This window comes from Mytilus californianus, unplaced genomic scaffold (assembly GCF_021869535.1).
Source record: "Mytilus californianus isolate M0D057914Y unplaced genomic scaffold, xbMytCali1.0.p SCAF_15, whole genome shotgun sequence".
Classification (NCBI taxonomy): Eukaryota; Metazoa; Mollusca; class Bivalvia; order Mytilida; family Mytilidae; genus Mytilus; species Mytilus californianus.
This window is the reverse complement of record NW_026262637.1, coordinates 30,855,829-30,882,918: the sequence shown is the minus strand read 5'-3', so window position 1 is coordinate 30,882,918 and position 27,090 is coordinate 30,855,829. Positions and strand designations below refer to the sequence as shown.

The 27,090-nt window shown below is 32.3% G+C and overlaps 1 protein-coding gene across 1 annotated transcript in view; it reads left to right on the top strand.

Annotated features, from left to right (window-relative positions):
• The first annotated feature begins 2,307 nt into the window (after nt 1-2,307).
• Nucleotides 2,308-27,090, top strand: part of LOC127725862 (transmembrane protein 181-like) — a 35,433-nt gene continuing 10,650 nt past the window's right edge. Inside the window, exons 1-10 of the mRNA XM_052233198.1 lie at nt 2,308-2,371; nt 4,399-4,502; nt 6,691-6,761; nt 8,296-8,386; nt 9,083-9,222; nt 10,438-10,557; nt 11,004-11,084; nt 11,833-11,932; nt 18,150-18,277; nt 24,277-24,426. Coding sequence (XP_052089158.1) covers nt 2,352-2,371; nt 4,399-4,502; nt 6,691-6,761; nt 8,296-8,386; nt 9,083-9,222; nt 10,438-10,557; nt 11,004-11,084; nt 11,833-11,932; nt 18,150-18,277; nt 24,277-24,426 — 1,005 coding nt within the window. The 5' untranslated portion in view covers nt 2,308-2,351. The remainder of the gene's footprint in view (nt 2,372-4,398; nt 4,503-6,690; nt 6,762-8,295; nt 8,387-9,082; nt 9,223-10,437; nt 10,558-11,003; nt 11,085-11,832; nt 11,933-18,149; nt 18,278-24,276; nt 24,427-27,090) is intronic.

Sequence of the window (27,090 nt, the reverse complement as noted above, 5' to 3'; positions counted from 1 at the left end):
ATGTTTGTGTGTAAAGGAACAATCTCATCAAATTTGACGAACTTTGGAATTCTAGAAATCCAATAGCTTGGAAGAAAACAGCGGATCAAAAATTTCCCAATCAGACATGAAAGGGAACACAACCAAAATCATGGGTCTGTTGGTATTAGTACAAACGCCGTATTAGTATCACTACAATATAATAGTTATTACGGTGAGGTTGAATTCCCCGTCATTTATTCATCATCCACGCACTAACTTGTCTCTAAAAAAAACATATCTATGTACCTTAACCTCACTTTCAGGTATAGAGATGTGATTTTTTTTCTGATACAAGTGCTTGTGACCATCCACAAGAACTTAAGGTCATCCGATGTTCAGTACTTCAGTACTTTGATTTATATTAATACCTTTTACTATACAGCTTTCTTATGTTATCATGTTTTATATAGTATAGTTTTATATTTATATATAAACAGTCTATTTCTATATTAATTAAATAAACTGTTTTACTTCCAAAAGGAATTTTTACCTGAAATTAACGATGGGAACACCTGTCAACTTATTTAGTGTAAAAAAGATATTGTCTTGTCTTGTTTTGTTTATTCAAAATTCACAATTAAAAGTTTTCATAATTAAGATAGTATCTTAATAATTGATTTTCATCGATTAACAACTGTTATGCCAAGGTTGACGTAAACGATAATGACATGCAGAAAACAGAATGGTTATCGATTAATTCTCATGGAGATTTTACACTTCCGCTATCGTCTGTAGTCACTGTAATCGATTTTCTATCATAAATGGAAATAAACCATTATCGGTTCCAGGCATTTGTATGGAAATGAAATTAGTTATATAAAAAACATGGATATGAAAATACTTATATGGCAACGTAACTTTCTTAATTGAGATTGTTATTTTGATGTGTATCTCTTGAAATCTGATCGTAAGCAGTTCCAGCAGAAAACGGACCTTGTTGACAAAATGGATTCTTATACATATTCGTTTTCTACGCCGTCTTGGACTAACAATGCACGCGCATTTTTGTCTCAATTTTCCGATATGTTTAGTGCATTTTCTAAACACATAGCACCGACATATCATCATGATCGATGTGAAAGGTGAGTTAGAGTCATTGTCATTTTTTTTCACACAACAAAGGTTGAAACACTAATAATGCAGATGTAGATATTGCTCGCAAAAAAAAAAGTACACAACAACACCTTACAGGACGATGTTAAACAGCAGAAAGTTGGCGACTCTTCACCCCTTTGGCCGATTGTGCGGAGAAAATGACGACAAATGGTTTGCATGTCGGTCATCGATTACTCACGATGTCCTCGACGAACAAAATACACATAGGTTTGAGAATAATTTCCATAAGGAAAAGTGACTGTTTGAAAGGTTTGAAATGATGGATGAAATAAATCTGGGACTATTAATACTGTCAGTATATTATGTCCCAGAGTAAATGTAAGGGTTGAGCACACATTTTTTTTTTAATTAGTAGTTAGTCTTTCTATCTAACTTATCTTTAAACCCCCCTTGTAGAGGAACCATATTTTCATATGTAGAACAGGTGCTGTTACTCCTTCCACCATTGGTCATTTAACCATATTAACATGCTCAGCTCGGATGCTCTCTATATGAGACGAAGGTTTTATATATACGAATATGTGAAAACTGTTGTTTCTTATTTGTGTTTGTAACTATGTATACTGTATTGTTTGTTATATTTGTAAAAATAATATTATAATGATATTATATTATGCTCCTTGTGAGCCCATTTGATGGAAATAAAGCATCTTCTTCTTCTATATTATATTTACAGTAGTAAAATTTATAAAAAATAACAATACAATATTGATAATAACTAGTAATATTTATTCAGGTAAACGGCATAAAACGATATCATACCTTTTTCATAAGGGAGCTACCATTGATTTTTAGGGGGGGGGGGCAGGATGAAAAATTGTGTCCTGCATTTTTTTTTAGTTGCAATCTCTGTCCTGCATTTTTTTTACTAGTTTATCCTGAATTTTTTACACAAATTGTCATCCTGCCTTTATTTTTTACCAAGTTGCTCATCCTGCCTTTTTTTTTACTCAAAACTGTCCTGCCTATTTTTTTAAAATTTCATCCTAGAGCCCCCCCCCCATAAAAATCAAATGGTAGCTCCCTAAGAAACATAATGGAGTCGTTTCTCGTTGCTTGGACTGAAGTCAAAACTTGGGGAAACCGACGTTGTCAACAGTCAAAGCAATCTATAAAAAATTGCGTAATTCTGAAATACTGATTCTATTTTCTTTTTAGAATCTTAGATCTCGATCTTGTTGTTGCTTGACAAACACGAATATTGACTTGCCAACATGGCAAGAGAAATTGAGTCGTAAGCTAATTTCCATCATAAAAAAAACATTGCAATCATTTCCAATGACCCGAGTCTATATCCAGAAATGGCTAGAAGATTTGATCTCGCCCGTATTGATCTAATTTGAACGCAGAGGGTTCGACGTCATTTTATAGACCTCGCTATAATTTCCATAGTATTTATATTTGATAAGGTTATTGGGTCTGGGTAGGGTGATATTTATCCTCTGGACTGTCACCATGTGGGCTAGCTTTCGAGATGCGACGGCCACATATCCACGACGTCCATACTTTTTAGTGTAACTGAAGAGCATGATTCTACAGAATCGAACACAGGACCCCTATGCCACAAGGCAGCGCCCCAACCGACTGACCTTAGCGAGCTAAGGTCAGTCGGCCAAAGCACTGCCCAGCGCCACAGAGGTCCCGGGATTGAGTCCCTGAGGAAACAAAATGACTTTGCCATGAAAATCATGCTCTCCGGATGCATTTGGCGCCCAACTAAAAAATACCATGGTGGTTAGATAGGATTTTTAGCTAGGCCTAGGGTATGCATTATGAGAGCCATAATGATATGATGACTCCTGAGGTGGGGGAAGTAAGACGAGACCGCTTCCATTAGTACATGTGGTAGATACCTAGTCTGCAGCAAATAAAGCACATTTATATATGATATATATAATGTGTATTCCAAGTGAATAACATATAAAAACATAACAAATAATGTAAATACAGCATATATATATATATAATAACCATCTACATGTATAATATCACAATACTTTTTATAAATAAAATATTTCCGAAAAAAAAAGCTATGGACTTCACAAAGTATGGATGATGTTGTCCCATGGTCGATACATCTTTTCAAGGTACATGGATGTCGCGTCCTGCATTGATGGGCTAGCATCTTAAGTAGCAATACACAGTTAGGAAGAACACTCAATAATTAACCACCCTCTTTCCCTTGCTTAATGTTGTGTCATGTATGGAAACAGCATCTTCCATAGATTTGATATCCAATAGTTAAACTGGTGAAATGTAATCTCTTTATCATGTTTATGGTGTAACCATGACATCAATCTGCATTTATTTGATATGAAATATTGCAAGAAAGGGGGGCAGTGGTGATAATGTCACAAATGTCCCCAAAATTGTGTCCAAAGTATAATTTCAATCCATTTGAGTGATACCTTTTCTAAAACCATTGACATTAATCTACTTAGAGATCCAATATAAATCATATGTATTTCACCTCATTACTTGTACAAATATCAGATTAGACCTTTCCTGTACAAAAGACTTAATTAGGATACCCCCGCCCTTTCTCATTGTTTTCTACCCGTGGATGATCGGCTGTGAACAACTGTTGAATGAGTGTATACATAATAGCAGGGTCCCATTGCTGTGACTGTTTTTAAACTCTCTCTGCCCAGGTCTATAGATTCCATACATGATCTCCATGTATGTCCTTGATGACACCAAACCAAGGCCCTCTCCCAACTTTCAGCATAAAATCATCTTCCTCTTTCAAGATGTGCTCCTCATCCTCAGTAAATGTAGACCCTCCATCTTGGAGTTTGTTTCTACAGGGAAATAGGAATGATTCAGACTTGTTAAACAGGGCCTCCCATCAAGACCAAACAATGTGGAGACCATGTGTTTGGGAATCCACCTTTCCTGACAAGGGACCATGTCCTTGTTTTTTACCTACATTGTACTCCCATGGGTGCCTCTGATATATCTGATTCCCCTTCTGGCACCTGAACTGAATGCAGGGGTCTCAGACTGCTCTACAGCTCCAACAGAACTCTGATTCAGAATAAATGTCTTATTGATTCCATCCCATGGGCTATATGACATGAAAATATAGCATAGATCCTAACAGGCTTTAAAAAGTTGCAACACATATTATGACAAGTTGGCAATAGGGGAGGATGAACTGACCATGTGATTCTTATTTACAAATGAACTTCAAAGTGATGCATTCATTCTTAATTTCTCAAACAATCTGAAAATTAACACTATTGTGAATTTATTTTATAGGTCAGTCCAGATGAGATTGTATGCATTGAACAAAAGACAATTTGTACTGGTTTTTGTTACTTTCTTCATATGTTTTGGTATTAGTTTATTGATTGGAGTCGCAGGTGAGTTATTCTCCATATATTTTGGTTTAAGTACTGGTATATTAATTTGAGATGCAGCTAGTTACTTTTGTAATATTCAATCGATTTTTGCTACTGGAAGTTAAAAGTTAAACCAACAATCACAAAAGGCATACTCTTGATATATACACTTGTGTATTGTCAAATTTTAAGTATTTTATTATCCTTTTGAAGTGCATGATTTTCCTGTTGTGACAATCTTCCCTCTACATCTAATGTATCATTTATACATGTTATATGGGGAGAAGTTACAATGATGAAAGGATTGAGTCTTACCACCCTGCCATGTATGTGTTCCCCAAATTTTCTTCATTTCTTTCAATTTTTCATCAGCTACAAATCATAGCATCTTAATATTTGGTATGCAGTTATATTAGGTTAACCTACATCATACATGTATGGCAGAAAATTAAGAAAGGATGTTAATAGAAAAACAAAGGATATGGGGTATCCATCCATGACACAAAATCAGTACATGCACAGCAAAAATACACATATAATGTCATATTTTTGTAATTTTCTCCCAGGCTGTTGTGCTGTGTAGATTTATTTGCTGTTTTCTGTTTATCATAACATGCAATTGCCAGGAACAAAATTTAAATTAATTTTGAGGATTTTTGCTCTTAAAATTGCTGAAGGCCTTATTTCATCTGTCATTTAATTATTGAAAACTTTTGTAGACGAGCGATTTACATGTTGTGTAGACACTTGTCTATTGTTGACAACTTTATGTTCACCCCAAAATGACTTGATTTTTTGTCCTTGTGTTCTTGTCTCACTGACATATAACCTTATCTTGAACTTCACTGTGTACCAGGTTGCAGGTAAGGTTTTACTAAGACAACTCCATGAGTCCTAGACTCATGAAAATCTGTTTGGACTCATCAATATCTGAATTGAGTCCAAAAATGGAAGTAGATTGTACATTGTTGTATCAGCTGAGACCAGCTGTCATCATTTCAAAGCAAAAGTTTAAAAGTTAATCTAAATGTGATTTATCTCCCATTCTCTGTTTTGTCACATGGAGACTTATATAATAAATAACAGCATTTTCATTGTTTTTCTTCTCACTGTTAAACTTGCCATGGGCAAAACTGGTGAACCCCTTGATTTGCCTTTAAAACTCCTAAGTTGAACTGGGAATCCTGTAAAGACCTGTTATAGTGTGGAGAATAAGATGCAGGCTTGGGGGGATGGGGGCAGAGTGGGTACCAATTTTGTGCTATCAACTTTTAAGTGCTTTCAGTTAGAGCCTTCAAACTTTGTAAAATGTCTGTATATAATAAACAAATTGAAGATATATACCTTAAGTTACATACACATTTTATGATTTAAAGAAAGTTTGCAGATTTTCAAGCTAGCAAAACATTGCTATCTTTCAGCAGCATTTTTAATTCAGAAATTATTGTTTTTATTATGGGCAAATTGCAAATCAATAATTAAGGCAAAAAATATTAACTGGCATTTTAAATTTTTATAACATTATTTGATTGCATCATTTACTGAAATTACAATGATTAATATCATGTCTTGTCCTTTCTTCAAAAATCACACAAAATTTACAGTATTGATTTTGAGTCATATAGTTTTCAAACCAGAGACTCACCACTCATGCCACTGTGTAGAATCTTTTTATTAGCATTGACCATATCATACACAAATGTAGAGAACCTTTGTAGATTTCCAAAGAATGTTGGCTTATACATGTACATTAAAGAAGTGCCCTTCGGACTGGCCCCTCCCTTTGTGTCTGGTTTTGGTGAAATTTTGTCTGTTTCAACTTATGTCTCTTAGGCTATATTTTAGTTTTTCTAATTTTAGAAATTAGAAGATGTATCCAACTTTCCTTACTAGAATTCAAATATGTTCCCTGATGTATATCAAATATGTGTACTACTACCATCCCCATTTTCAAAAAAATTCATAGCTCTTCAAATTTCAAACCGCAAATATTGCAACCTGGCTATTTGAGTCTTTGACATATTGTACCAGTATTCACTTACACCATCCAGGTACATTTAAAAGAAAGAAAAAATAATTTATAAACATTGCACACATAAATAGGACAATATTGTATATGAAAAAAAATTAAATCATAATAACATGTATAATGCTATTTTACCTTATATTTTAAACAAAGTGTTTCAATAGTTGACTGCTTTGTATTTAGGACCACCAATTATTGAAACCGTCTCACAAAATGGATCATCATTTGGGCCACATAAACCTAAAGATTTGAAGGTAAATAAAAAAGTTCTTTTTCATTTATTTATGACTGTATTTTTATGACATGACTACCATATTAAGGGGCATTATGGTTTCAGGTATGTGGGTCCATCTGTCTGTTCTGTATCAGAATAAAAGTATAACAAAAATACTGAACTCCAAGGCAAATTCAAAAAGGGGAAGTCTATAAAAACTGACAAAATCAAACACTATCAATCAACGGAACAAGTGAAAAACAACTAAAAGGTGTGGTTTTTGTCGAGCATCGACTTTTGTCGCAAAAGCGAGACATAGCAATCCAACATTCTGTCGTCGTCGGCTGCGTCCACAAATATTCACTCTGTGATTAAAGTTTTTGAAATTTTAATAACTTTCTTAAACTATCCAGGATTTCTACCAAACTTGGACAGAAGCTTGTTTATGATCATAAGATAGTATCCAGAAGTAAATTTTGTAAAAAAAAATCCTGTTTATCCGTATTTTACTTACAAATGAACTTAGTTTTTTCTGCCAGTTAACATTACATTCAACATGTTCACTCTGTGGTTAAAGTTTTTTAAATTTTAATAACTATCTTAAACTATCCTGGATTTCTACCAAACTTGGACAGAAGCTTGGTTATGATCAAAAGCTAGTATCTAGAAGGAAATTTTACTTATAAATGGACTTAGGTTTTCTTCCAGTTAACATTACATACAGTCTGCAGTTAAAGTTTTTAAAACATTTATTAGATTCATAAACCATCCTGGATTTTTACCAAGCTTGGACAGAAGCTTCTTACAATCAAAAGATAGTATCTAGAGGAAAATTTTTAATAATTTTTTCCCCATTTTTGTTGAGCCTGCGACTGACAGCAAAAGTAGGCGAGACACTGGGTTCCGCGGAACCATTACGAATTTTTATGTAGTTTACCAATTTGTTGTCAGCTTAGGATATATGTAAAAATAAGGAGATATGGTATGATTGTCAATGATACAACCATGCACCAGAGTCCAAGGATGTAAACAATGATTAGGGCGCTGTAGGATGTAAACAGTTATTAGGACACTGTACAACTTCAACAATGAGCAAAACATATACCATATAGTAAATGGGAGAAAGGTAAAAAAAGAAAACTAACAGCATTTTTATGGTAAAAAAACGAAAAATGAAAAATAAATTAGACAGACATAAACTAACAATGTTCTTTATGACATGAAATTAAAAAAAATATATGACAAATAAGGTTTTGAAACAAGTTTCATTGTTCAATGAACATGGAATTGTGATAGTTTGAGCAGGGCATGGTTTCTTATGTTTGGACACAGATTCTTTTTTTTGCTAATTGTCTTGTGATTAGCTGATTATATGGCCTTTTTGACATTTACACTTGTTATTAGATTTATATTAAGGCAGTTTCTATAATTAGCTTAAGATAATGAAAATGTCAGAGGTCAGAAGTATGTGTATATAAATCTCTGTGTACTGATTACTTACAGTAACACCTCTCCATTTAAAAGTTTACACAATGATTTATTTGATATGCATTTAACTGTATTACATTTTATAGACAGGACCATTCATACTGAAGTCTCCACCACTGACAACATACCATCAACAACTCTGGCTTATAGCACAAATAACTACAGACTCAGAAACACGTAATGTATTTTATTTTCCTACTCATTTTGTTGCCCAACAGCGTTGTACTGCTGACAACACATATGGATTGTATCTGTCTCCTTGAGTCATCTTCTGGATTGTGGTCCTTGTCACATTTTACGCTTATCAACAGTATATTGAAAACAGCTTGACATAATTCAATTAAGCTTGCACGTTTTCTTCTACAGGACATGAAGTTGTGCACCTGCAATTTTAATTTTTCATCTGAGGGATTTAAGGGGTTTCCCATACCAAAACATTGAATTAGCCACATTTCTGCTAATTTAACTTTGATAATCTGCAACTCCCTATAAAAAGTAACTCACATCTTACTGAGAAGACTCATGTTTTTTTTATGTTGCATTGTAGTAATTAAAATACTGTCTGTATGCATTCACACATCTACACATCTATACTTCTATACTTATATTAGTGATGAAAAAGATAAAACACTTGACAAGTTATTTTTACACATGACAAAAATGAGACTTGAACCTTCACCTTAGTGATGATGAGCTGCCAAGGTCTGCACAAGCAAATAAAAACAAGCTATTTCGACCATATTTAAATCTTGGACTGGATTTTTTTTCAAGAACAAAGTAAACACTTGTGCTATCTAATAGCCATATAATAATAGTTGTTTTGATAATGTTATAAAGACTTAAAAACATTTGTATGATAATTATATTTTTCAGACTCCAAGTTTGAGGAGAAGTTTACAGTGAGTGTAGAGATACGTGGTATGAAAGCTGATGATGAAGGGGTCATACAGGCTGATAATCCTCAATTAAGTCCAAAGATTCATAACAGAACAAGAATTCTCAAGTGTTCAAAGGTAGTTTACAGTGCATATATAAAAATTTGATCTTAATACAGTCACTTAAATTACCTTTATTATAAAAAAAAAATATGCAAGTAATCGTTTGTTATCATGAAAACAATTGTAGATAGAGAAAATGTGACAAGAAACTAATGTTATAATGTCAGGATTACCTATGTAACAGTTCTACCATATTATCAGATATCTTCTTGCAGGACTTAGTGCTCAAAATTGATGTCTACTCATTGGTGTTATTGCTCTTAAATGATAAAGTTTCTGCCAATTTTACATTATTTTGTGTACTTTTTGGAAAATAGATAGAAATTGTGGAAAGCAAAAATTGAAAGCAAAATAACTGAAAGCCATTAGTTGACTCATCATAGGAGTTATTGCCCTTGAATAAAGATTTTTTATAATTTTAATGTTTTTACCAATTTATTTCATATCTGGTTAAGGAATATATTCCTGAATTTAGATAATCATATAGGACATATAACATAATCCCTTTAGCATAACAGCTTCTCACAGTGAAAAAAACCCATTGTCACACTCTGTGTGGAATTCATTACTTTGCAAAAAAATAAAAACTCAATTTTTCAGTTTTACATCGTTATTGTGTGGTCTTCTGCAATTTAAAAAGCAATTATGGTTAAGTTCTTTGATATCTATAAATAACAAAACGTCCAATCACAGAACAGAGTAATGTTTTGTTTACAAATAATAACCAAGGACCAAAGATTACAATACTTCAGATTTTCAAACTGACTGGGAGATTTAATGAGACTTGAAAGAGAATTGCCTGGTCCCATGTGGCAGTAACAAAATGTCCTTGTTATTTTGCCTTTTTGAATCCTTCTTCTTACTTAAATTCTTTTTTGGTTATTCCAAATTAAAGATGTTTTTGTGATGTAATTACAGCTGAGGGCTGTTCCATTTAAACATACATGGTACCCAGGGAAGGCAATTTAAAAATGGGGTAACCACCTATAGAGGCAAATTAAAATTTCACTTACATTTCCACTATGCAAAAACAAAGATGAAACCAACCCATAGCTGAGATTTGGAAGTACCTTCCCTGGATCCCATGTAGGTTTTTATGGAACAGCCCTAAGATTATTGTTACACATATTTGTAAACCCACTAGCATGAGCCTTGATACATTCAGTCTTCTTATTCAGATCCAATCTGGATGTGTTATCCATTAATGTAATTTTTTTTATATAATTTCAGCAATGTGATAACCTGATATTATTACATCTTGGATACTTAGATTACAACAACTATATAATAACAATCCATTTCTACGGATTACAGAACACTAAGTTTGATTTTAAAGACATTGTATTTTATGTAAGTATTTTGTCAATGATTGTAGTATTTATAATTGGAGAATACTACAAATTCATTGCTGATTTTCTGTACTAGATTTTGTTGATTTCACTGGAAGAAATAAGGACGGTTCCAAAGATAAATCTGGGATGGGGTCGAAAGGCGCTTCTTATTTAACCCCATCATACATGAAATTTTACTTGATTTGTTCCTCTAATTGTTCAGGCTATCTTTCTAAAATAATCATTACCCATCAAATTTTGATATAAGTGCCATCTGATCCCAATCAATTTTGTAAAAGCCTTAAGTTGTCATTATTTCCTAAGTTCAGAACAAATATTAAAAACTACAAACAACCTTTTTTACAAACCATATAATTGATGGTGTCATTATACTATAGTGTTTGTTTACTGTTGATTAATTTTCAGAAGATGTGGAGAACTATCATTTACAGTTTTGTTTTTCAGTTTAAGAGTTATAACTCTTCATTCACACAGATTGAGATCTGGATCCGATTTGTGTTTTTATTCATGACATTTGTAGCAACAGTAAGTATTGTTATGTTATTGTCAATAAACAAATAAATTTTAAAAACAAAAAGAGAGGTAAAAGATACCATGGGCCTATCAAATACCATAAGTTAAAATTAAAACAACACCATGGCCAAGAAAAAAAAGACAAAAAGACAAGCAACATTCCAAAACAGATAAGCATACTAGTTTGTAAAATCTCATTAGTAATAAATAAATGTTTTATCTTTTCTCTTTTTCTAAAAAGAGCAATTAGTTTTGATTAAACAGGAAAAGTGTCATTATTTCAAATTTTCCAGATGCAGTAACACTTTCAGAAGATGTTTTGTAATAAAGAATTTGAAATTAAATCTTAATTGTGTCTATTTTTCTGTCATCATATTGATACCTTATCACTGCTTTTGAATTGCAAGATGAATCGCTGTTATATCTTGTCTTTTTCTGGTTTAATTGCCAAAATCTGAACTTTTTGCTAATAAATGATAACACTTCTATGTAAATATATTTAAAACCATATTGCGTTCTGTAGTTTTACAACATACTGACTTATATGTTTACGTCTAAAAAAATCCTGTGCTTTTATTGAATGCAAGTTATATTTGCTTGTTCATGTGATACAAAAACCAATCTCAAAGCTTTTTCTTTCGTAGCAGTTATACTTAATATGTGAATTATAACATGAAGAGACTATTTTCTTATTTCTCTGACACCTGTATTTCTATAAATGCTTTGTTGTATTTCAGTTGAAATTTCTTTACCTTTTCAGTGTGTGTTTGGTCATTCTTTGAGGAAGTTTACTATACGAGATTGGTCAATAGAACAAAGATGGATGTCTTTACTACTACCTCTACTGTTATTGTACAATGGTAAGCTGTTTGTTATACCTATGTTCCCAAGGAGGGGGAAACTGGTTTTTCTCCTTCTATGTGTCTGTCTGTAATATATTTCTATAGCAGCAACTACAAGTAATAGTAATGTAAAAAAACTCAAATCTTTTTATTTTCTAGATGTGATACATAAAAGTTGAACATGAAAAGACTATTTTATCATTAGCTGTATTTCTACAAATGCCTATTTTGTGTTACAGATGATATATTTTACCTTTCTTTATATATGGCACCAAGAATGTCCAAGATTCATCTGGTTATGCCATACCATTTAGTATGCTAAAGTTCTTTAATTTTGTTCTCCTGTTTGCAGATAATTTAAATCTTTAAAATGTCATGCACATTTTTCTTAGCAACTACAAGTCAAAGCTTTATGTCCCCTATGGTTGCCCAGGAGGACATGGTAATGGTCTGTGTCCATCCGTCCATCTGAACAATATCAATACTCAGAGAACATTTGACAGAGAGCTTGTATACTTGGTAGAATTATTTGTCTTCATATTCTCTTAACCATACTACACTATAATTTTTATTTGACAATATTAACAGGAGTTATGGGACTTTGACCATTTTAAAAATATTTTAACAATGACACTTTGTGAACACAACTCCTCTGAAACTATTTAATAGAAAACCTTTATACTTGGTAGAATTCTTTGCCATTTTGTGTAGGTAACCATGTTGTACTGCCATTTTGATTCAATGATTTTTACAGGTGTTATGGGACTTCAACCATTTTTTGGGAGTATTGAAACAATGAAACCTTGAAAACAGAATTGCTCTGATGCCATTCATCAGAAAGATCTCATATTTTCGACTAACATACCTCAATGACACCTTGTATACTCAACTCCCCTGAGACCACTTGACAGAAAGCTCTCATACTTTTCAGGATTGTTTGCCATCATTTGCATTTGACCATATTGTACAGTTTTTTGATTTTACCAATCTTGAGGGAGTTATGGGACTTTGACTATTTTTTTTATTATTGTACCACAGTGACACCATGTACTGCCTTTTGAATAAAAGGAACAAATTAAAAAGCTTGCAATACACTTTATAAATGTAAACAATGTTCCTGTTGTACATTTCTTTCACAGCCGCAGGGGTTATTTTGATATGACCAAGCAATCTTGCTAATAAATGACACTGCTTCATCTAGTAATGCCATGACATGTGACATGCTTTAAGTTTCTTTGATGTTCTACTCCTTGTTCATAAAGCTTATATCTTTAAAAAGAGGGGGACATGATATCAAGGAGGCAATCAAACACAATAAGTTCAATAAAAATAGACAACCCCATGGCCTTAAAGACAAACAATAGTCTATGAAACGCTGCACAGAAAACTTCAGATTGAGCAACTCCACCCCATCAAAACTGAGGATAAAATCTGGTGCCCCAAAAGGGTGAGTCATTCTTGCTCCACTAGTTGCACCTGTCCTGTTACTCATTGTAAGTAACAATCTGTAATCGGTTACATTTAGTTTAGGTCACAATGGAGAAGAGGATGCACATTTATATCATGCACATTTGTGAAATTTTTGTCACATTTTTCTCTGCATCTATAAGTAATAGATTCTTGATATATGGCACCAAGATACATTTGGTTGTGCCAGACTGTTTGTAAAGTTGACAGATCTTTTGATATTCTACTTCCTGTTTGCAATAGACAATTTTTTAAAATTTCTTGCACATATATCAATATTGTCACATTTAGTCAACAACATTGAGCTGGGGTATACTTAATGAGCAATATCTCACATTACATCTGGTTTCATTTTTTGGGGCTCTTCACCTTTACTTTCATTTCATACTTTATGGCAGTAAATTTATTGGTTGAAAAAGCTAAAGTGCATGATTTACTGCAAGTAACTGAAACACTCTTTAACATACATTAATACTTGTTTGTCAGAAATACTGGGCTTCATATAAAAGAATAGAATACCGGTAATATATATTTATTTGGCTAAATACTTAAAACAATTTTTATATTTGAAATAACATACTTATAATAAACATATACAATTTAGTATTGAAATAATTAAAAAAAAAGTACCTGTACAATGGTTGTCCACAACATTTAGATATCCGGTATATAGACTACTGATATATATAAAGTGACGGGGGGATAAAAATTTAAGATTTAAAGACAATTCACTTTAACATGAAGAGTGAACAAAATTCAGAATTCAGGGAAGTGTACACTAATATCTAATGATCAGCCAAATGGAAATAACTTGTTTTTAGGCAGTTAAGCTGCCTTATGCGAGCACCCTAGATTTGTGTTCTACCCAATAAATGCTGAAATACGTGCAATTTTTATTATCTAGCTGGCTATTATGTTATTTATAACTAATTGGACATTTTTTTAATACTTTTATTTCTGGAATACAAAAAATATGACCAGAAAAACCTTAAATGATCGTCGAACTACCCAAAACTTTTGAAGTTGCACATAGGAAGTAGTGCTTAATAGAAATCCGTACGTAGTTTATTATCCCCTGTGCTTTTGGCTACGATGTCAAAGAACAATTGTATGAAATATTTCATCGCCGAAAATCGGTAATTACAAGTCGTTTATATTTCCAAAATGGCAAAATGCGCAGGAATATTGTTCATGTACAACAAATCTCTATGATAAAGGAAATAAAGTTATATAAGTGGGCGGTAATTTTTAACTTATCTTGCCAAATAAGGTTGTTGTTATTTTATGAATGAAACGAGGTCATGAAACAGATGCGGAAATCGACGTTGATGGGATGTTTATAAGTAATGTGGACAACTCGTCCCCGAGACAAGTCGGACCGAATCCACTCAAACCGTCTAAGAAGACAACTTTGACCGTTTGTCAGATTTACACAGGGTTTCATAAAATATTAGACTAACATGTCTAGCGGAGAAATTTATCTTTTGTTTGTGCATTGGGGTCTATTTAGGGGTATTTGGAGGGGCCTGAAGAAGGGAGGGGTTTACTATAGATCCCTATGGGATTTTATTTTTTTTTAATTTTCAAATGACTATTTCTCAAAAACAGTAAGTGATAGACACATGCAGTCTTCAGTAATGAGAACAGGACAATAAAAAAAAATCAACCAAAATATAGGGTTAGTCCCTGGGGTCATCCCAACCCCCTTCAATTTGAAAATGTACTTTTATCTTGTAAACCGTCGCGATCCCCACCCCTAAACAATATATAGACTTGTATGGGACAATAAAAGAAATCAAATGAAAATAATTTTGGGGAGTCCCCGTTGTCATCCCACCCCCTCCTGTTTGAGAACTTGGAAATGGTCGAGATCCCCATCCCTCAACCATATATATTCATTAATGGGACAATAAAAAAAATCAAATGAAAATTAGGGGGAGTCCCTGGGGTCACCCCACCCCCACCTGTTTGAGAACTTGTAAATGGTGGAGATCCCCACCTCTAAACCATATATATTCATGTATGGGACAATATAACAAATCAAAAGAAATATATGGGGAGTCCCTGGGGTCACCCCAATCCCTCCTGTTTGAGAACTTGGAAATGGTTGAGATCCCCACCCCTAAACCATATACATTCATGTACGGGACAATAAAACAAATCAAATGAAATATATGGGGAGTTCCTCGGGTCACCCCACCCCTCCTGTTTGAGAACTTGTAAACAGTCAAGATCCCCACCCCTAAACCATATATATTCATGTATGGGACAATATAACAAATCAAATGAAATATATGGGGAGTTCCTCGGGTCACCCCACCCTCCTGTTTGAGAACTTGGAAATGGTCGAGATCCCCGCCCCTACACCATATATATTCATGTATGGGACAATAAAACAAATCAAATGAAATATAGGGGGAGTCCATGGGGACACCCCACCCCCTCTTGTTTGAGAACTTGTAAACAGTCAAGATCCCCACCCCTAAACCGTATATTTTCATGTATGGGACAATTTAACAAATCAAATGAAATATTTGGGGAATCCCTGGGGTCACCCCACCCCTCCTGTTTGAGAACTTGGAAATGGTCAAGATCCCCACCCCTAAACCATATGTATTCATGTATGGGACAATATAACAAATCAAATGAAATATAGGGGGAGTCCCTGGGGTCACCCCACCCTCTCCTGTTTGAGAACTTGTAAACGGTCGAGATACCCACACCTAAACCATATTTATTCCTGTTCATCATTTCAAAAAGATTTGAATGACATACAGGAACAATCTCCTATGTGTCACATATGCATATCACTTTACTAGACCAAACCAATATGAACTGAACTTTGCCCAATGTCAGGAGACCATGGGAATGACGAATTATGAGGGCTTTGTTTGGGAGACTTCGTAACGGCATCCTGTTACAATTATTTCTTGTTTATTATAAAATTTTATTGATGCAAAAAATGAGTGTAGGTTAATTGAATTTACTTTAGTTATTTATTAAATTATTTCTGGGCCAATAATAATTTTCATTTATGGCTCATGTTAAAGAAAACATATAAATCTTTCAAGCAGTGTAAAGCCCGAGAATGTTTGACCAACTGTTTTATAATCACCTGTCATTTTATTCCAAACTTGGTATGGAGTAACATCATGCACTTGGGGGTGAAGATGGGGGTCATTTACATTGATATATGAGTTGCTTTGAAAACCTTGATGAAATATTAATTAATTTGCCTTAATAATCAATTCATTTAATGAACATAAATGTACAATATACGAATGTTTAATGTTTGTTCTTTCAAATCTTAAAAAAAATTGAAGCAACACTGCCACAGTTTTCATAATTACGTTTGCCTTGGTTTTTGGTTAACTGCATACAGCGCTTACAGTGCTTTGATTTTTTAATTCCATAACATAATTACTTTATATTTTTTTGATAAAAACAAACCAGTTACTGGGTTTGATATCAGGGGTACAGAACACCTAAGGGAGTTAACTCTTTAAAAATCAGCTAAACATTTTAATCGCATACAATTAGAAAAGAGAAGTCAAGCTTCTCAATGGTCAAAATTAGTTTTTGTCTAATTTCTATGAATCCAATGAAATTATTCCTGTAAATTGTGTTGTTCAAATTTCTTGAAATTGTTATATTTTTGTCAACAGGGCAAAAGTAAATATTTTGTCATAATTTTATGAAATCTATTTTAGTCAAAGTGTTGGGTGCCCCATTAAAGAATGAAATAATATATATTTATATATCAGAATACATAAAAGAATTAACATACAAGACATTACATACATAAAAAAAAACAAATACAAGTACTATTGAAATTATTGCAATAAAAAATACATACAAGTATAACAACTGACCACAACTGTTTAATATCTGCCAAACAAGCCTGCCAAACAAACCAATGATTTAGCTATTGAACCAAGAGATACAACACTCTCTTGAAAGTCCAACTTCAAGCAGGATTGTTGATTGATAACTATAAATAATTTTAACGTAATGATGAGAAAATAATTCACTTCAAAATACAGAGTTAAGGGTATTCCGGCAAGATTTAACTGTCAGAAATCAAATGATAGTCCAAAGGGAAATAAGTAAAACAATTTTTTTAAATTCCTTATCATTATGATTATTTTTTTTTGCGAGAAATGTTCGATGCTTTTCCTTGTTGTATTTGAAATGTTTTATTTTTCAGATCCAATATTTCCACTGACATTCTAGTAAACAGTTGGGTACCTGGAATGTTTGATGCCTTTCTTTGTTGTATTTGAAATGTTTTATTTTTTAGATCCAATATTTCCGCTGACATTCCTAGTAAACAGTTGGGTACCTGGAATGTTTGATGCCTTTCTTTGTTGTATTTGAAATGTTTTATTTTTCAGATCCAATATTTCCACTGACATTCCTAGTAAACAGTTGGGTACCTGGAATGTTTGATGCCTTTCTTTGTTGTATTTGAAATGTTTTATTTTTCAGATCCAATATTTCCACTGACATTCCTAGTAAACAGTTGGGTACCTGGAATGTTTGATGCCTTTCTTTGTTGTATTTGAAATGTTTTATTTTTTAGATCCAATGTTTCCGCTGACATCCCTAGTAAACAGTTGGGTACCAGGAATGTTTGAAGCCTTTCTTTGTTGTATTTGAAATGTTTTTTTTTTCAGATCCAATATTTCAACTGACATTCCTAGTAAACAGTTGGGTACCAGGAATGTTTGGTGCCTTTCTTTGTTGTATTTGAAATGTTTTTTTTTAGATCCAATATTTCCGCTGACATTCCTAGTTAACAGTTGGGTACCAGGAATGTTTGATGCCTTGTTCCAAGCCTCTTTCCTATGTGGTCTGTTATTATTCTGGTTGTGTATATATCATGGTGTAAGACAGGTAATATTATATTGATATATTTATATATATACTTTATGACATCGGACAACAGGTTGATGATTTTATTGTATTGTGATGTCAAGAGATTATCGGTGGAGAACATTTAAAAAAAGTAGTCAATATTACTTAGGCCAGACTTTTTTCATTATCTGTTTAACGAGATCGGCCGACTCCAATTTCCTGATTTCAGAATAAAAATAAAAGAAATGGTTTACGATACCCGCTTTCGCCATCGGTAATATTTAATTTTTACCAAGTCGATGAAACAGCAATTTCAAAGTAAAGAAATTAAAGGCATAAATGATTAATGACTTCAAAAAAGAGGTTAAAGCATTGATTTTTTAAGCTGGTGGCATGTTTTTTCTTAAAAACAATTTGTTTAAAACCACTTTCGCCGGTACTTGTTACACGAGAGAGTACATCAAATCATTCTAACTTTCGGCTAAATAAGTTATTACTTCATTTGAACTTGATGAAATTAGCCTGAAGTAAATTTGTAATCCATGTATTGCATTAAAAACGTCATATTCCTTTCCAAAAAGCGTATCAAACATCGTTTATTTTTGTAAAGTTTTCTCTGACATTTAAATTATTGGGTATATTTTTGAAGAACTACGGATCGGAGTCAGGATTTCATCGTTAGCGGACCCGCTATGACCGAAATCCGGATTCTTGCGATAATGACTACGGACGCATGATGGCACTGCTGACAGACAAAAATTGATCCCAAAAGGAAAAATTACGCATTCCACACGCATTAACGTACTTTTGGTTAGATATTTTTGATTAATGTTTATATTTCCTTTTTAATGCATTGTTTCAATTTATAAGTTAATGTTGCTCAACCATGTCTATTACACTAATATAAAATAAAATAATTATATTATTTCCAAGCTTAACGGTTAAATGAATATATCTTTTTAATGAAAAATAATTAATTTCATGAACATGATAACAGAGTAGTTTTTTTAATTGAATTGTATATACAGTATAAACATGTAACATACACTAAGAGGTTCCTGACTGGTAATATACATATATATAGTGTATATGCAGGGAGGTTGATATATTTGCCTGGTGCATATGCATGGATCTAAATTAGAGGACATTCAGAATCAAAAGATATTTTTTATGTTCATATTAATAGAAGGGTTAATATACTGGTCTGTTTTCATTTCATTGTTCTTGTATTTTGATAAATTCTTAAAAAAAAAAAAAAAAAAAAAGTCACTTATAATGGTTTTATTTTTATTTTTAGTGTCGAATGGACCAACTTGGCACTTTTATTTTTTTGTTATTTCGTCCTCTCGACCCTAATTTTTAACAAATTTTCTCGTTAAACAGATAAAAAAAAAAAGTCTGGCCTTAAGAAATTGTAAAACAAACTGACTTATTAAAAATTCTATTCTACTTACTCTCCTTACATTACAGAATTGAGAAATTACATTGCAGTGTTCTGAAGTGTTTAAACAGTATTTGCATAAAACACTGACATATGATTCAAGTAATATATTTCATATTCTTGGTAAAAATAAAACTGCTGTCTTGTTAGAACTCTTTAAAAGTGGAGTATAACATAATGAATAATTTATGTAACTTCAGGCCAATAGTCAGTTTATAGACTGTTCGGTCATCTCCACAAAATTATATAGACTTCAGTATTGCCTTTGTCCTTGTACTGTTTTTGAAGATGACTACCAGCTCGCAGCACAGACAGGAATGTGGTTGTGCATTTATACACACCACTCAACCAAACAGACAAGCTCTAATCCTGGGTCTTACCTTAGAAACAAAAGCCCCAGGTAAATTTTTACACCCCAATTGACCTTGGGTTATGAATAAAACAGTAAAATATAAATCATTAAAATGAGACAATGTCCCATCTGATAAATGTAAATGAATCATATGATAGCCAAAAGTTATTATGTAGCATATGATTAAAGTTTGCAAGTAAAGTTAACCAAAAGCTAATTCAATACATGAATACAGATTTATCAGTTTCTTCTGTATTATTAAACTTGTGTATTAAAGGGAAACTTCGCAAAAAAATGAAAAATTGATATTATGTTCATTCTGTATAAAAAAGCACAAATTCATAAATATTAAAGTTTTATTCTGCTATATAAGAGATCACCATCGATTTTAAATTTAGAGTATCAATTCTCTGCATGCGGCCATTTTGACATCTTCTCGGTTTAGAAACCACGATATATCTATAAACCACAAAGGACCAAAACCAGCAGTAACCTAACGTAGTCGTAATTGCGTGTCGATATCTTGTCAAGCGTACAGTTGTTTTATCCGACAAGAAAAGCATAAACAGTTTCCCGGGTAACAAAAATGATTATAATAGACATGGTTGTGCAACCTTTCCTAACTAACATGATACGGAAAATGTAATTATTTTTTTTTAAATAACTATGGTCTGTCGTATTTAAACTTGTTTTTTTTACCAAGGATTTGTATTTGTTACTATACAAATCCTTGTTTTTACTAAGTTTTGAAACAAGAAATTTATATGGGAATTAGTTAAAAAGTCAAAGTCAAAGTCATAAATAAGTGTCCCGTGTATAATTGTTTTCGAAAATCTAATTTGTTCATAATTTTTTTATGTAATAAACTTTTATGTAATAAACCAAGTGTTGAAGACCGTACTTTGACCTATAATGGTTTACTTTTACAAATTGACAATTTGTGACTTGGATGGAGAGTTGTCTCATTAGCACTCATACCACATTTTCTTATATCTAATTATTTAAATAAATTCAGACCTTCCCTTATCTGATCACCAGCATGGCTAAAGGAATTATTCCCAGAGGTATTGTGAGGTGACACGTCCAGGTATTCATGCGATTTCCTGTCAGACTTAAAAACTCTTATTACACAATTACATAAAGCAAGTTCATGCATCCCTTCATTTCTAAGGGTATTGATCAGTGTACACGGCCAATAACTTGTAACTTTCCATTTTGAAACTATCAGGTGTAATATACATCTTTGTCTTGCGTGTCCGATAGTGATATACTAGTCATTACTAAACACATACGCTTGTTTATAAATAACATTTCTGGTGTAAAGAATGATGTTTATGAAAATCTAAATAATTCCAAAAAAAGATTTGATAAAATTTTTCCAAGGGTAAATTGTGGAAATGTAAGTATATACTCGTTGTCAATAATGATGGACATTTTGAAACATACAAATATTGATTTAACAAAAATGTACGCACTAAGTCTTGTCGATCATTGGTTAATACGCCTAGATAGAAAGTTACGGAACTATAGATAGTCGCAATTAAAAATATATACATGTTTTTGAATATAACAGAGAAACATCCAGAACCAATTTGATTTAAATACAGTTGATATCTTACTTGCTTTGGTTCATCGAAGTTATGGACATAGTAAAATCACAGATTTATATTTCATTTAGATTGTTCTCGAACAGTTAAAGAAATTCGTCATCACCACAATTGATGAGTATAATGTATAATGATGTGAACATGGTTCTAAAAGTACATTATGCTAACTTTCCTGTTCCGACATGCATGTAATATATATGCCACTTGACGTACACTAATGATCCCCAAAAAAATGTATTTGAAGAAATAAAGAAACTTCACTCCGGATAGACTGATAGTATTTGTATTAACGTCTGATTAGCTAGATGGTTGATTAATTTATTTAGTTGGCTTGTGGGGGGAATAAACTATTCCCAAATATTGCACTTATGCATAAAATATTAAATGAGAGTAATATGAGAGAAAATATAAATACGAAAAGTCGCATATCTGGTAAAAGAAAGTCTCACTGGCAACTATAGAATTTCACGTACAATTGTCATTCTTAATCGAAATAACGGACAGTCATTAAAATACATGCATGTACACTTTGACAAAAAGAGGTGCCGCAGTTGCATATTATTCATCATAAATCTATTTCAAGTATATACTTTCCTGTCATTCTTATAAGTTAACGCAGAGACATGTAACTATACATCTCTAGTTAACGGCAATCAACCATATAAATATTTGAATCTGATGTGACTTACCGTTCATCTCTTTCTTTTTTCTTCTTTTTTTTTTTTTTTATTTGGGCAGGTACACAAACATTGTAATGTTAGATTTACTGTTCCCAGGTTGGGAGGGGGGCGGTGGTTGGAGGTAAAGTATATTGAAAGTTACAAAATAAGAACGTTGTATTTATGAATTTACATGAATAATTCTGATCTTGGACGTAGGTTTCTTTTTTTTTTAGTTCAGTGATTTAAATTGAAAGAAAAAAATCTAGTCAGAATTTAAATCGTACCGGCAATTTCCACCTAAGACTCCTCTAAAATCATGAATGGTCACGCTTCACAATCATCAGAATTTTCTTTGCATTGGTACATTCTGTATCGGTAGTGAATTACCTTGACATTTCCGGGTATAACAGAGCTACTTGTATATTACCTGTATGTGGTTAGGTGACGTCCCATGAGGTCTTACGTATACAGGTTCACATTGGTTTCTGATAACAAGGTTTTATGACATTCACACATCTGCATGTTCTGTATACCAAATTCTTATCTTATTTTCAGACCAAACGAGGATGTGACTATTTTCCAGGAAAAATATGGAGTATCAAAGTATCAAATTAATTACGGGATTTTTTTCTTTCTTCGTATCAAATCACAGAAATTTAAAGAATATACTGCTTGTCCGCTTGAGGTGTATTCTTGTCAGTTAAGACTGACATATATGTATCTGGTATAGAGTGGGTTTATGAATGAATGATAAGTCTTTCAAAGGTACAAGATATAAAGCACATTGAAAATTGATTCCGCCGGTCTGTCTCCATTCAAAAAAGGAAAGTTGACGTTATATTGATTCTGACATTTTTTTTAAACATCGTTGGTCAAATAGCTAAAGTATGTATACGTTGTGAGATTTTAAATATTTTAATAAGGGCATTCCCGAATAGGTAAATGTAGATCGCTGTGGACGGACCAAGCTATATTAATCATGTAACCACGATAATTTTCGCTAAACATTGAAATATTCAAGCTTAATACCCATGATAATTTGAAAAAAGTAAGTACAGTGTTTGGTTTATACGCTCGTTTTCGTGGGCCATTTTTATTTATAAAATTATTTAATTGAAAGTAATACAGAATTTCGATGTTACAACAAAATACTCACCTATCTATTATAAAATTAAGCTTACGCAAAATATAAAAGATATATATAACGGCGATTCAGGTATTTTGCCACCATATTCCTCCCCAAATAATTAATGTTTTTATCATTCATACGAAATGTTGTTCAAACCTGTAACGGTGAACCGTGTTGGCTAAAATTCACTGAGTGAAGATCAAAAGAATAGAATTACAGAATGCTAATCTTTTAATTACCTTGAATTTAACCACGCATTCAACAGGTAGTCACTAAGTGTCACAGTACAATACACATTGTATTTACACAGTACTAGTGTGAAATGTTTGATAGACTGAAGTAAAAGCCTTCAGGTGAGAATACAAACATGCATTTGTAAAACAATATCAGTTATATATGTTTGTTCAAAATATCCGTCGGAAAAAAATTCATATAAAAATATATTCTATTGTATGATTTACTTTTATTACTATAATCATATCAGAAATCCTTTAAATATAAATCGTACATTTTAATTTTGAAAGTTGCACGGCTGATCACTTTACTTTCTCAATTATTAGTTGGTTAATAGCTACACCAAAAGTCGTCGATGCGCTTTAAATCGCGTTATTAGATGATTAACGAACAAGACTTACAATGAGATTTATTCACTCCCGGCATGCAAAAAGACTTAAACTACGTCACATAAGTCAGGAAGTTCGAATAAATTAAATTATTAATTCCCAATTTTCTTCTTTATTAGTGTTCATATCCAGATAAAACTTGGTGAATATGTTTTTTATTGTATTATGAACATAATAAGATGAAAAGTAAAAAATCGCGAATTTTCCCTTTAATTGTTTTTCAGACTGACAGAAGATTTGTGAAGTTCTACATACCAAAATTACTAATAGTAGGACTGATCTGGATTTCTGCAGTAACTTTGTCTTCCTGGCAGGAGTATAATGAGATTCAAGATCCTACATATTATTACAGACTGGATACTACTAATTTTATGGTATGTAATTATTACAAACTGATTACTGCTTTAAGTGTTGATAACTGCTCAACATTCAATATCAAAGGCAAATAAATAGCTGTCATAGAAATTACATGAGGTTTTTAAATAAAGATATGTTACTTTGCTTATGAATAGAGCAATACTGCTGCCATAGGTGTCTGAATGTTTCATTTTAGTGTAATTTAATGGAAAATAGTTGAGACTAGTTAAAACACTATTATAGTAGAAGGTACTTTGTAAAGTACTGACCAATTTTAAAGACTAATTTGCAGATAAACTACAAATAATTGCAGGTGGCTTTGGAAAGGACCCTAAAAATTTCATCATAAAAGAAAAGTTATTTATAATCAGCTTGATTGATTGATTGTTGTTTGGTTAATGTCCAGGGACAAATATTTTATGCATATTCAGGAATGAATTTAAAATTGGAGAAAATTCATTGACATTTAAAACTCTGTTTTTGTGCATATTAAAGGTGCTGGACCAAAAACATCAAAAATAGTCATGGGAGAGGAACTTAGATGTTTTCCATTACTTAAATATGATTGAATATTGGAATTAGACACAAAAACATTAACCATTAAACAGGAAATAATGTTAATACAATAAGAAAAAAGCAACTTTTGAAAAATCACTTCATATATCTGCTGCAAATACATGATTAAATAGATATACATGTAAGAAGACTAGTTGTGTTAACAGATTATTCATATTTTTTAATCTTGAAAATTATTTTTAAAACTTTAAAATCAAAATGAAATAGAAAGTAATATTATAAGTATGGTTAACAGCTGTTTGAAAAAAAAAAATTGCAGCATAAAGAAGTTAGTAATGACTAAAAACTTGGTAGTAAACTACAGACATTTTGAAGATTTCAATATATTCATTAGTTTGAATCATAAAAGGATTTAGGGAAGAAGACAAGTGGAAATCATTTTCAAATTTTGACACGGTGATCTTAAATGTTTGAAAGGGGTAGATGTTTAAATTTGGAAATTAAAGACAAAAAGATGGAACCTCTATAAAATATGTTTTTGCAAAAAGATATGTTTTTATGAAAAAAGTGTACCGGGTAAATAAATATATGAATTATGTAAAAATTGCACTAAATTTGGTATCAAAATTTATAAAATTCTGTGATCCATTACAAAACCAAACACATTTCTAGATATTAATAGGTTAATTTTGCAGTACACTCCTTCTTTGAATTTTGAAATCTATTAAATCCAAATATTGAAAAAAAAGGCAGGACAGGAGTTTTGAGTAAAATAAAAAGGCAGGATGAGCAACTTTGCAAAAATAAAAAGGCAGGATGACAATTTATGTAAAAAAAGTCAGGATAAACTAATAAAAAAAAAGGCAGGACAGAGATTACAACTAAAATAAGATGCAGGACAAAATTTTTCATCCTAGCCCCCCATAGAAATCAAATGGTAGCTCCCTTACTGAAAAAAGCAAAGTGACAGATGAGAAGTCTGCTTCTTTACCCTTGTCACTTTAACCAAGGTGATCCCTGGTTCTTATATCTGTATTGGTACCATGCTTACAGATGAAAATAACACTTTATAGATTTAGTGTGTCTTGAGACCTTCTCTGGAGTTAAAAAGTCTGATTAAACTTGTGAAGGTATAGAAAAGGTAATTGTTGGACCTTATCTCACTCAATATTTTTTTTGACTCACTACAACTAGTAGGTAAGCAGTTAAATTTTAAATCCTGAGAATACTGAAGATGGTATACTTTTTACCCATGAATGATATAAAGAATTCTTTGCTGGTTGAACAAATTTAATCCAGGCCTCTTGTCCCTTTGTCATTTTGACAATTACATTCATAGATCCTGTCAAAGCACCACCAATTGTATCATAGTCTACTACATTACTAGCTATTGGTGTTCCATCAACTACAAGAGCACTGGTAAAATCGTAATGACCATTAGACAGAGTAGTCCAGGAGAATGTGTATATCCCATCTTCTTCACATGTAAACTTCCCTGTTGTACCATCATAAGCACTACCTATGTTAAGTGGTACAACATCAAATATAACTATTGTGTTTTCTTTTAAATTTGACAGGGTAGAAGACAAATGGGAGAAAAATGCATACTTCAATCTATCCTTTTGTTCAAATTTCTGTTTGAATTCTTCAATTTTTACCTCAAAGCTTGCCATACTTTTGTCCTTGTTGTCTTGAAATAATGTATACATTTCTTCACTTTTGTTTTGTATTAGCTGTTTCATCTGATCTGTTTTTGTTTTTTGTCTTTCCTCAGCATTGTTAAACCTGACTGTTATTTCTCTATTTTTCTTTTCAGACATTGTCATAATTTCTGCATTCATCTTTTCTGTTTTGTTTTCTATCATTTGTTTCATCAGATTTTCCATTGCTGTCTTTACACCCTTTTCAATCTCCTGTTCGATGTATGCCTTTAAATGTTTATTCATTTTAGACACATCCAAGTCAGCTTTCAAAGAAGCTTTCATATTGTCCATTATTGGCATAGATATAACACTACCACATTGTTCTCCATCACAGGAGTCTGATTCAGATAAGGACAACAAAGTGTCCACTAGAATAACATGAATGATTAAAGTCACCAATAAGCCTTTCATTCTGAGCTGTTTCAATATACTTCTGACTGGATATTTAAAAAATACTACTGA